Raw genomic sequence first — 13,508 nt, forward strand, 5'->3', positions numbered from 1 at the left:
TGTGCAAATATAAATACGCATAATTTTATTATCCATGTAACGTCACATTTGCAAGAGTTACATTTTCGTTAAAATATGTAATTACTCTTAATACTCTATAATATTCCGGAAACCTTTCACAAAATTTTTCCAAAAAATATGTAGTCGGTTTCTCAATTTTTGTAAGACAGTTTTGTACTTTATATGATCAATATTACTTAATTATATTTATAATTATTTGTACTTTTTCTGAGAAAGAGAGAGAGAGAGAGAGAGAGAAAAAATGGAATAAAAAAATTGACCATAATGGCATGCTGGAATATTCCGTATGCATAATTTATTTAGCGACGCCTAATGAAGAATACATTATTATAGACATCTTCATTAAACTGATGGCAGCTTTGCCAGCGACCAAACATATTTTTCGATGGGGGTGGCTGGCGAAAAATGTGAAGTTTTTCGCCATGGCTGAAAATGCGCGTGTGTGTTTTGCAAACTCGATCCCCCGTTTCGTCAAAGTAAAACTCAAATGGTGCGAAATAAAAGGCGGAAATAGGTCGCTTTCATGCAGGCGCAAATGGGTGCGTATTAATTAAATTAATGGGTAGCTGGTGGCAATGGCGAGTCATTGAAGATATTGCAGTCATAGACCGTGCAAAACGGTACGGTGCTATACGAAAAGTCACATATATGTAACCTTTCGTTATTGTACTTTATTGTTCGAGCTTTTTTCTGTCCGCCGTTTCGGAGAGGCGCATGGTGTTATTTCTCCTAATGTGAATCGTATATCGTAATTAAAATTGGAAAATCGTCGGATATACCTAATACTATCACTGTTAAATTATTCGGTAAAAGGGAATAGAGCGAGAATAATGAAAATATTTGTTTGTATCGAAAATAATAACAATAAAATATTTTAATTTGTAATTTTTTGAAAATTGTTTTCATATTTTACATTATATTTAAAATATTTTACACATTATATTATAAAAGTTGTCGCGTGAATACAACATATGGTCAATAATGTTATCGTTTATTTAATTTCCAGACTTGATAATCACATTGACTTTCGTGCGATAAAGCAAACATAATCGACACGTATCACATCGGTCGATTGTTCGCACGTATGATAAATTTTCGTGTAGCGCATGTTCTTGAAAGTATTTTCCGGGACATGCTTAACAAAAATGCAAGCAAATTATGATAGGCCCGATAACAGGCGCGCACGAAGTACGTTAAATTTTGAAACAAGTATGATCGTAAAAGTCGCTAACTGTGAGTCGATTTCGATGCGAAGGGTGGTGGCGGCGGCGAAACTGGCACTAAATATGAATCATAAAAGAAGTATAAAGATAATTGTATGCTAATAGGGCGAGCGTATGCACCGCGTCGACCACAACGGCTCGCATTATTACCTATGTATTTTTATGGTGTATATTTATGTACTCTCGCATAATCGCAACATAACGTTGACATTGGTCAATTTCATGTGATCAACTTTGCCGCAACTATCTATTATATATAGTGCCCGGAAATTACTTAACACATATTACTTAACTAAAAAGACTCTCTCTCGGTTCGCCAATGCTTATGACGTTAATTATTTACTACCATTATCTTTGTAGTTTTACGGAGAGGAGGACTTAAACGCCCGAAATTTAAAATCGAGAATACAATTTTGATACATACTTAAATCCTCTTCCATTTCTTGTCAAAATTCTTGCCCAGAGTTTTAAACTTTTATTGCATAAGCATAAATATCGAAATTATGTCTAAATAAAGAATTCTTTGATTTTCTAATTAAAAGCATTTTTTTTAAACATTCGCGCGTAATTTTATTACATATTCGAAGACTTCCTTTTCTTTCTTCTTCCGTTTAGCGTGCATTTTTCTTTGAATTTTTGATAGGATACAGACAGCGAAGAACTAATATACAGAGGCAATTTTTACGATGTAATATCGCAGACGTTCTGTACGTCATAATAATGCTCCGTCCCGTCTGTAATACTTTAGAGAAGCATGGCAGGATCTCTTTGAAGCTCGCAAAACTTTAAATCTTTAAACAGTGTACGCGAACTCATTAAAAGTTCTTTCACAGAAAGGATAAAACGGGATGTATTGACGAAGTTGGGGTTCAGAAATACACCGAGTTTGCGATGCGAACATCGGGTGCTAGTTTGCGGCCAATTCTCTTTATCCATTACAATGCAAGTAAAATAAGAGCTTGACAGGCAATACCGGAAGATAATCCGCGGAAGAGAAGAATTTTGTATTAAAATCGCGATTACGATCTTTCTTGGATTAATTTAAAAATACCACGAAATTTTAATAGCAAATGCCGCTCCGAGGTTTCTCCCTGATAAAATAGTCTCTTCGATTTTTTTTTTGTTAGAGATTCTCTTTCCGAATTAAATATCAAAACATATTTTATTTGCTGCACGGTCGGGGAAAAGTTTTTCTTGTCGTCGACCCTGATTCTACGGAAGCGGTCGAAGCACGCGAAACTGTGTTCTCGAAACTTTTAAAACCGTCCGATGGAAATAAAGCAGCCGTTAGAACTTCTCGGGATGCACTTGACCGGTCGGTGGTGGATGGATTCGCGGGCCGAATTTATTATTTGAAAGAAAATCGACGCTGCTTTGCGCCCCTCGAGACCATCGGCGCCGAGGAGCGCAGCGGAGCGAGGCGAGGAAAATAAGACTGCAACGGGGATAGCTTTTCACGAGGTCGTGAATCGGCAACGGCGAGGAGGATCTCCTTGACCGTTTGCTAGCTCTCAAAGTCGATCGTCCCCGAGAGCTTTTACGGGTTTTGACGAGAAAGCGCCGTCACGATGTGTAAACCATGAGCCCCTTCGACGATTCTTCGAATCTCACCCTCTCTCGGAAGAAACGGAACCGAAGAGACGGAGACGGGATTCGACTGTGAGAAGCGAATCCTTTTTACGAGCACGGATACATACGCCGAGAGCGACGACGAGAGCTCGGTGTCCCCAGATTCTCTGCGCCTCGCTACAATTTCATTGCAGAATCACGAATTTCGAGGCAAGCAGCGAGACGCCTTCCGATTTTCCGAAAACCGCGCACGAGAGCGACTTTTGCTTCCCCCGAGTATTGCCATTTTGCCCATATCATTCCTAATGTAAAGCATTGTAATCTAAATATGGATAAGGCCAGACGCGTGCGGGCTATATCACGATACCAAAGTAAATGTGTAATACACGTATATATGCTTTTTTGAGATTACGCGTACTTTCGCAAATATTGACGCAAATATTGATCGGAAATTTGCAAATTCGAAATCGAAAAGTCGAATATAATTTGCAAAACGGATAGAATGCATTTTCCTTTCTCGATATTATTGTGCAAAACTTTGGAAATCTCTTTACTAAAATAGTATTAAATGAATTATGATACGATATTTCTGAAAATAGATGTAGAATCAATATAGACAATTTTATTCTCTTTTAATGTATAATCAAATTACTCCAATATTCAATTGACTATTAGTACGTACAAAATTAATTTAATTTATTAATGCCTTTCTAGTAGTCTCCAAAAGATCTTGATATTAATAAAGGTAGTCCATCAATTCTCGCATCAATAATTCTTCACAAAGTATCTCATTTTCTCCTTAAGGCAATTATTCGTTCCCCTCTAACTATCTTTCGATAGCCACTCACGCAGACCGCCGAGCACTTTCATATAGAGCACACAATATATGCGCGGAAGATCGATTTAAAAGATCGAACATGATATACCCAGCAATTTCCGATCGAACACAATTTCGACCAAAGTCATTATTGCTTTCGATGGTCAAGAGACGATTTTCATCGGTAACGATTCCGTGTATTTCAGTCAATCGCCATGACCTGAACCGTGAGTGATTATAATCAGAAACGAGAGTAACGATAGGATGGACAGGACAAGTTTAACGCGCAGCTTGTTTGATGGTGATATGTAAGAGATAATTGATGACGTTATCGATTCATTGCTGCCTCTCTGTTACCCAACGACAAATATTGACAGCTTCCAATCACAAAGCGGCAAGCAGTATCCTTTGTTGTACGCGCCCCACGCAGCGCTGCTTGATGCCTGCTCAGTTTTTGTATCGAGCCATCGAACTCGTGGGTGAATCAACGTCCGCGTTCGACGTGTATGTCGACTTTCCTAAATTAAAGCATCCGTTCGCATAAAGTGGACGTGAATTCACCCCCTTCTCTCTCTATCGACTTTTTGATACAAAAGATACACTTTTGTTCGATGCTTGTTTTATAGTCTAGTTTTTCACGTTTTATTTGCAATTTAAAACGACCGATGAATTTAGGTCGATAAATCGTCGACTGAAAGAGCAAAATATCTATTTAAAAAAAAACTTGCAAGATCGTAAGGAATTGACACAAAAGAAAAACCGCGAAATTATTCGGTCGCGACAATTTCGGGTACGATAGACGCATCAAAGAGACCATCATACAGTGATTTCGGAACGCGTTGTAAGTTGCCTCCTCGCTGCGATCAAAGAGCTTTGCCTTCTCGTTGAAGGAATGAGAGTCCGGTGAACATAGTTCCGGAGAACATAGTTTCGCAAAGGTCTGTGTCTGCATTGTTCGTTTTCGGCCAGTCCGTGGACCGTTTGTGTGTCGAGCTTGCGATAGATTCATAGAACCTACTCTTCGTGCACTTTACCGAGCGAAAATAATTTATGTAATCATCGCTATATAATAAAAGATATATAATAGAAGATATCGCAAGAGTATGGAAGGATAGTAAACGTAAACGATTGTATCAGCAAAATTGTATCTAGCACTTATTAAAATTTTTCGCTATTAAATTAAATATAATTTCCGATTAAATTAAATATATATAATTTACATATACATATATTTTTTTCTAATTCTCTCGTACACGCATTTGAATTGGCTAAGTGTAATAAATTCGTGATCGCTGACTCTCATCATCAGTCGATGCAATTTATCGACAGAGATACATGAGTACAGATTGAGATGCCGGGATTGTTACTATTCAATTGCCGAATCAATCGTTGTACCTTTAAAAGTTAAACCTATACATTTTTATATTTCTCTATATCAGTCATGTTATTTCGCCCGTTCGATATATCCTTGCAGACCTGGACCCAAGTGTACGGTTGCAAAGGCAATTGCCCCTCAAAGGGAACGTTCGTTCCTGCAAACCGGTTAGTAACAAGTTCCGCAAAATTCAATTAGGTGATCTACGCCCGCAGCGAATCATCTGCTCGTTTCTAACGAGACCCGGGACGTTAATGTTCTTCTGATCCGCGTAATCGTTCGATCTAGAAGTTGCCGCTCCCCACCGACGCCGGCGCTCATGTTGTGCTGATAGCGGCAGTTTAGAAGTTTCGCGACGGCGGCCGGGCTTTTCAGGCGAACTCCTTCATCTCGGATTCGAGTTTGTTGATCACCCATTCCAACCCTTGTCGACCCTCAAACGTAAGGAAAAAAGATTACGCGAAAATCCGAAAGCGCGTCGTCGAATCGCCAAGATGCCATTGACGGGCTGTCATTCATAAACTTTTATAGAATACACGAACGCATCGCTTTTTTATGAGATATTTTTTTATGACACACCTTGGTACTGCCCGTTTGATTGAAAACGTATATAATGCAAAAATTTCTTTACATTTTTCTATATTCCTCGAATTTATGTATCATTTCCTTTTCAATCAAAAAACAAATATTTTAATTCATTACAAATTCAAATAAAAAATGTCATTATTGATATTGACGAGATATTTGAGTAGGATATTACTTACTTTGCTCGCATTGAAAGAAATTTTCGAGGCTAAGAGATCCTCCATGTAATTGGTTAATGGTACCCCTCGGACGGTGACTACCGCTTCTTGCGTGAGTAGCGTCTTGCTGGGGTCAGTCGGATGGGGTGTATATCTGACAGCTTCATCTACAGCAATATAATTGCCGAAAGTTAACTGTAAAAAGCAATAATAATTGATCCGATCAGTGGAAATGTTGAGCAACATTTTATGCATAATTATTAAATATGAATAATGTCAGAATTTTTATTTGTTAAATAAAAATAACTTAGCTGCATCGAATATTACGTATCTTTAAAGTATCAGTTATAAATCTTCTGATATTGGAATATCAAAATCTTCTGACCTTAGTAAAACACATAATACGCGTTATAAAGTTTATGTATGTGTTATTATATAATAAAAGATATCATGTTATTACTAGTTCGCGATATACTTGTGTCACGAAGTTTTTAGAATTTTTCGCGATTAAGTTTACGGGCGAGAACCGAGTTTCGGTCATTTATATCGATCATTGTTGTTATAACTCGTGGGGTTAGCAACCCTCGTGGTAGATGGGCAGCCGGAACTATCGAGATGGAACATTTCCACGAAAGTGACGTAGACCTTTGAATAATCGATGCTACGAAACAGGCTTGCAAACGAGTTAGCAGTGGCTCCCGTCACAGAGTAAAAAGCACATCCAGCGCTTCCACTTCCACGCCTTGCATTGTGCTTTCTCTTTTCTTTTTTTCATTTTATTTCGAGTGCATTATTTGATGTAATTTCCCGAGGTACTTTTAAAATTATTAACCTCTTTTCTCTCGTGCGCAAATGATTCGGATATTAATTAGAAAGAATTAATTATATAAACTGACTTCGACAGAAATGTCTGTCATGATGCAATATTTTAATCAAGATTTTCCATTTTCCAATGTAATTTTTTTGTATCATAAATATCACATTGCTTTACTAAATTGCATATGAAACATCGTAAATCCGAACATGCTCTCTTTATACCGCGCAATTTGAAGGTGATACTTGCGCAGCGTTTGTGATATCGCGCTGCAGCGAAAAGTGTCGAGTTCACGAAGGGCTCGCGATAATGCAACCTTGCATTGAATGACCACGGTACATCATAATCTCAATATACATTCAACAGTGCGCGTACGCTACAAACCATGTAGATATGCAGATGCAACGTATATGGTACGCCGCAACTAATTGAATATGTAGAAGAGCGTGGAGCGTGTAACAAAACCCGGAGAGAGTGGAAGACCATCTCGAATTCATTACAGTGCGCCAGTGCGTAAACACGCGACGCGAAAACGACAAACAGCATTCTGTGCAGCCCGCTTTTGTCGCATGCCGTTGGTAGACGAAGTCCTGTGTTGGAGATCGCGGCCCAGGATACATCGCGTTGTCATCGCGCGCGGATTTGTTTCCTGCAGCGCAGAAAAACAATCACGCGCCGAAGGTAAAGGGCGTGGGAAAAGGGGTTGAAAACTAGTATGGCAACCGAGCGCCTCGAGCCCGTTACCTCCCCGAGGCCTAAAGTTTAATCTATGTCGCTGTCATAATATTTGTTCTAGCTGAAACGTATTCGCTGTTGGTATCATAAAGTCTGTAAATTTGCGGCGGGAAAATTGGCCGATCTCTCGTATGCATCTCACAGCGCGAGTCTAGCTTCAGGCGCTGTTCGATTCGAAAATTGCAGAAATTGCTCGGCGGATCGATTGTGTTTGCCATTTCTGGGAAATCAGTCGTACGGTTTCTAAAAAAAACTCGAAGGCTAGGTCGTGATTTCTAAAATCTATATCGCCGCTTTACGCGCTCGGCCTCGTAAAACATGGACGCGAGATTAGTAGAGAACCGCATCATCATTATGAGTCCCGAGGACGAGCCATGGCAGCGTAGCGCGGAACAATTGAATCGCAGGGACGAAATACGTTTCACGAGGAAATTAACGCCCGTGGCACATTGTGGGTCCGCGACCATCGCGGATATATACACTCACCCGCAAAAAAAGCGGTACACCTAAAATTTGAGAAAATTTCATCAAATTTTAAATGATCATAACTTGGTAAATAATGATGATAAAAATACGTTTAAAAAAACAAAATGAAGGCTGTAATGTCCACTTTAAGAATATTTAAGTGGCAATTATGCTCAGCCATTGTTTTCAAAATGGCGGATAAGGAAGTGAAAGGATGTAAAATTGATTATTAAAGGATCGAGTTTGGGACGGTGCACGGCGTAAATCAGGTAACGCAGCCCAATGAGACCAAATGCTCGTGAAAGTGTGGAGTGTTATCTTTAAAATGTTTTTTTACCGAGCTCGATACGATGATTTTTCGCTGAGTTATTCCGAATTTAATTAAAAACGCTCTTTTTTCTTCTTCAATTTGCAGCTCAGCGAATAATTATCGTATCGAGCTCGGTAAAAAAGCATTGTAAAGGTGATACTCCACACTTTCACATGCATTTCGTCCCATTGGGCTGCGATACCTGATTCACGCCACGCACTGGAGCAAAGCGGGAACCTTTATTTATCGGTTTTGTATGCTTTCATTTATCCGCTATTTTGAAAAAAAATGGTTGCACATAATTTCAATTTAATTTAGGTGTGTGTGTGTGTGTGTGCTCGTTTGTATACCACAAGGATAAGGACCCCGTGGTTCGTCAGCTCCACAGTATTTAAAGACTCCAAACCCTCCTTGTGGCGTGTGTGTGTGTGTGTGTGTGTGTGTGCTCGTTTGTATACCACAAGGATAAGGACCCCGTGGTTCGTCAGCTCCACAGTATTTAAAGACTCCAAACCCTCCTTGTGGCGTGTGTGTGTGTGTGTGTCTGTGTGTGTGTACGGGCGCACGCATGTGTGTATTAATAGTGGGTATGACCTCCTCGTGCGCGTATTACCTCATTCATACGATCAGGCATACTCTGTATTAGTCTTTTTATTTCATCCTGCGTAATTGCATCCCATGCATTTTGAAGAACTCTTTGAAGTTCTTGCAGTGACTGAGGTGCAGGTACGTGATTTCATACTTTCTTGCCGAGATTGTCCCACAAATGCTCAATGGGATTTAAATCCGGACTACTTGCTGGCCAAACAAGTCGATTTATGCCAACTTCATCGAAATCAAACACTCTTCTCGCAGTGTGTGGTCGAGCATTGTCTTGCATAAACAAGAAGTTCTCTCCGATAAAGGGTGCATACGGAACAACATACGGAAGGAGTATGTCTTCCACGTATACATCTGCGTTCATGTTCCTGTCAAAAAAGTGCAAATCTGTATGAGCGTCCGCTGAAATACCTGCCCAAACCATCACAGAGCCTCCATTGTAGCTGTACCTTTCACTTACAGTACAATCTGCAAATCGTTCTCCACGACGACGATAAACTCGTTCTCGTCCATCTGGAGAATAGAGACAAAAACGAGATTCATCGCTAAAGAGTACTTTGCCCCAGTCTGCGTAATTCCAGTCTCTATGCGCAACTGCAAAATTGAGTCGAGCTACGCGATGACGACCTGTAAGAAAAGGTACAGCCGCTGGCCTGCGCGAAAACAGATTTTGTTCCGCTAATCTTCTCCGAACGGTGTCAACGGATACATTGCAATTGTGGACATCCCTTAAATTGTTTCGAATTTGAACAGCTGTTCGATGTCTGTCTCTTAATGAATTTAAAACAATAAATCGGTCATCGTTTTCATTGGTACGTCGAGGGCGCCCAGAACCAGGCCTCCTCTTGAAAGAATTGGTGTCTAAGTACCTGGCATAAGCACGTTGCACAGTTGACACTGACAGATCAAGTGCCTCAGCAACGTATCTTCGACTTCTGCCATCTTCAATTAAAGCAACAACTTGAGCAGCTTTTTCTGGAGTTATCGTTGCCATAATCGAGAAGTAATTTCGAGAAGAAGTAATTAATTATGGTTTCAATAGATGAAGTCGCAAGGAGCAACGCGTCTAGAGAGCTAGCAAATCAATCGCATAACTTGTACTATAGTTTTTCAATGTACCTGGCATAAGCACGTCTCAAACGGAAAAAACATTGAAAGACTATAGTACAAGTTATGCGATTGATTTGCTAGCTCTCTAGACGCGTTGCTCCTTGCGACTTCATCTATTGAAACCATAATTAATTACTTCTTCTCGAAATTACTTCTCGATTATGGCAACGATAACTCCAGAAAAAGCTGCTCAAGTTGTTGCTTTAATTGAAGATGGCAGAAGTCGAAGATACGTTGCTGAGGCACTTGATCTGTCAGTGTCAACTGTGCAACGTGCTTATGCCAGGTACTTAGACACCAATTCTTTCAAGAGGAGGCCTGGTTCTGGGCGCCCTCGACGTACCAATGAAAACGATGACCGATTTATTGTTTTAAATTCATTAAGAGACAGACATCGAACAGCTGTTCAAATTCGAAACAATTTAAGGGATGTCCACAATTGCAATGTATCCGTTGACACCGTTCGGAGAAGATTAGCGGAACAAAATCTGTTTTCGCGCAGGCCAGCGGCTGTACCTTTTCTTACAGGTCGTCATCGCGTAGCTCGACTCAATTTTGCAGTTGCGCATAGAGACTGGAATTACGCAGACTGGGGCAAAGTACTCTTTAGCGATGAATCTCGTTTTTGTCTCTATTCTCCAGATGGACGAGAACGAGTTTATCGTCGTCGTGGAGAACGATTTGCAGATTGTACTGTAAGTGAAAGGTACAGCTACAATGGAGGCTCTGTGATGGTTTGGGCAGGTATTTCAGCGGACGCTCATACAAATTTGCACTTTTTTGACAGGAACATGAACGCAGATGTATACGTGGAAGACATACTCCTTCCGTATGTTGTTCCGTATGCACCCTTTATCGGAGAGAACTTCTTGTTTATGCAAGACAATGCTCGACCACACACTGCGAGAAGAGTGTTTGATTTCCTCGATGAAGTTGGCATAAATCGACTTGTTTGGCCAGCAAGTAGTCCGGATTTAAATCCCATTGAGCATTTGTGGGACAATCTCGGCAAGAAAGTACGAAATCACGTACCTGCACCTCAGTCACTGCAAGAACTTCAAAGAGTTCTTCAAAATGCATGGGATGCAATTACGCAGGATGAAATAAAAAGACTAATACAGAGTATGCCTGATCGTATGAATGAGGTAATACGCGCACGAGGAGGTCATACCCACTATTAATACACACATGCGTGCGCCCGTACACACACACAGACACACACACACACACACACGCCACAAGGAGGGTTTGGAGTCTTTAAATACTGTGGAGCTGACGAACCACGGGGTCCTTATCCTTGTGGTATACAAACGAGCACACACACACACACACACACACACACACGCCACAAGGAGGGTTTGGAGTCTTTAAATACTGTGGAGCTGACGAACCACGGGGTCCTTATCCTTGTGGTATACAAACGAGCACACACACACACACACACCTAAATTAAATTGAAATTATGTGCAACCATTTTTTTTCAAAATAGCGGATAAATGAAAGCATACAAAACCGATAAATAAAGGTTCCCGCTTTGCTCCAGTGCGTGGCGTGAATCAGGTATCGCAGCCCAATGGGACGAAATGCATGTGAAAGTGTGGAGTATCACCTTTACAATGCTTTTTTACCGAGCTCGATACGATAATTATTCGCTGAGCTGCAAATTGAAGAAGAAAAAAGAGCGTTTTTAATTAAATTCGGAATAACTCAGCGAAAAATCATCGTATCGAGCTCGGTAAAAAAACATTTTAAAGATAACACTCCACACTTTCACGAGCATTTGGTCTCATTGGGCTGCGTTACCTGATTTACGCCGTGCACCGTCCCAAACTCGATCCTTTAATAATCAATTTTACATCCTTTCACTTCCTTATCCGCCATTTTGAAAACAATGGCTGAACATAATTGCCACTTAAATATTCTTAAAGTGGACATTACAGCCTTCATTTTGTTTTTTTAAACATATTTTTATCATCATTATTTACCAAGTTATGATCATTTAAAATTTGATGAAATTTTCTCAAATTTTAGGTGTACCGCTTTTTTTGCGGGTGAGTGTAGAACGGTACAGCGTGTGGTGTTCTGTGCACTCTGCCATATTGGCAATCAGTGAAGCCGACTGTGTTACGTCATGGCCAACTCACCATCCAACTCGCTTCGCGGTACGACGGTTTCCAAAGCATAGAGATTCACGTGGACGTGAAGAAAGAAACGAAAAATTAACATTACGTGCGTTTCATGAAGCTCACGGTCGGCGTGTCAGGAACAAAGATGTCGATTAAACTCGGGGGAAATGAAACGCCACTAGTACGAAATACACGATCGCTGGCCGTCCATGTAGACCATTGCGTAGGATTATGTCGACGTTAGGAGTTGATGAGGATGTACGAATTATGTTTGATTCTGAATTTTACATTTGGCCGTGCGAGCTCGATATCGTTCCGCTCTTGTAATTCGCAAAATAATTGCGAAACTTGCAGAATCATCAAGAGACAGTAAAATCTCGTAATTATAAAATACTGAGAAATAAGTTTTATTTCTACGATGTTACACATTTAGAGAACATTGAAATATGAGGATGGTAGAAATATGAGGATGGTAGAATATAAAGACAAAATGCGGTAAGCAGCGAAAAATGAAAAGAGTATTAAGTTCCGCTGCTCTCGAGTAATGTATTCTCCTCAGAATTTCCGGACCTATTCCGAGTATATACTAAATATACGGTCGTGGAAATGCAAAGAAAGGCGAGGTTCGTAACAAAATTGAAGGACTGCTACTGAGGTACACGGCTGGTTATCTAAATAAGATACTGTTATTGCAGCTTTCATTGCAATCGCGAGTTCGCCGATGCGAAGCACTAGTACTGTTGTTACTATAGTGTTGCGGTCTGTATTTAATTTTCTATCACAGCAAGAATATGATCTTCACGGATCGAGCATGTCTTATTATCTTTCGATTAATATCATGTATTTTTTTATCCCAGATATTAATACAATTGTTTCATTTAATTAAATAAAACTGTTTTTCGAAAATCACTAATAATCATGGAAACTATTGTTATTTGAAATGCTCAATTAAACGTTTAAAGCTGTGAAAAGACCATCTCATTCTCTGAAAAAATATCTAATAATATCCAATAGCTTCATTGCATGAAAGAAGAATGGACAATGGCAAGAGAAGAATAAATGAAAAAAGGTATAATTGACAAGACGAGAGATTTGAATTGTCATATCTGTGACAAAGTGCAATCGTACTTGTGTTAAAGTAAATTTTTTAACTGCGGCGCGAAAAACGCTTCGCTTAATACCGAGCAGGATTACGACAATCCGGTGTTGTATCAAAGAGCAGTCGTCTTTCTCTCTCTCTTTTGACTCTTGTTTCAATCCCGCTTTTTTATCCCAACTAACTGTGCAAAATAAAAATAGTTCCAACTTTTGATTTTCGAAATTTCCCGGTGAATGTGACGTATAAATAGACACAAAAGCAAGTGATTTTTTTTACGTGGATTGAAAATTGTAAGCCTTTAAGCGTGCATTTGCATTGTCATAGCTGCGAGATTTTTTTGCGAAAATAAACGAATAATAAAGTAACGGATAATCTGAAAACGTACAATTGTCGGTTTTATTTCATGTTTTTTTTTCACGAGGATTAGGGTCGATTTTTAGAAAAAAAAAATCGTATCGTCAAATGTCCATTAGTGGCGATTATGTATTATTCCACAAAAAA

General features: G+C 39.7%; 1 protein-coding gene across 2 annotated transcripts in view; it reads right to left on the reverse strand.

The window, feature by feature from the left end:
• The window catches only part of Slmo (PRELI domain containing slowmo), a 27,969-nt gene continuing 14,461 nt past the window's right edge, over positions 1-13,508 (reverse strand). The window contains exons 4-5 of one of the 2 annotated variants that reach the window (XM_083098869.1): positions 5,770-5,943; positions 1-5,439 (exon numbers count right to left, since the gene is read on the reverse strand). In XM_083098869.1, the coding sequence (XP_082954995.1) occupies positions 5,377-5,439; positions 5,770-5,943 (237 nt within the window). In that variant the 3' untranslated portion in view covers positions 1-5,376. Of the gene's footprint in view, positions 5,440-5,463; positions 5,672-5,769; positions 5,944-13,508 lie in introns of those variants that run through there. The other variant, XM_083098870.1, reaches the window with a different exon arrangement.

The sequence above is a fragment of the Camponotus vicinus genome, unplaced genomic scaffold (genome assembly GCF_025532165.1).
Source record: "Camponotus vicinus isolate PSW18456_S1 unplaced genomic scaffold, iyCamVici1.0 SCAF_4, whole genome shotgun sequence".
NCBI lineage: Eukaryota > Metazoa > Arthropoda > Insecta > Hymenoptera > Formicidae > Camponotus > Camponotus vicinus.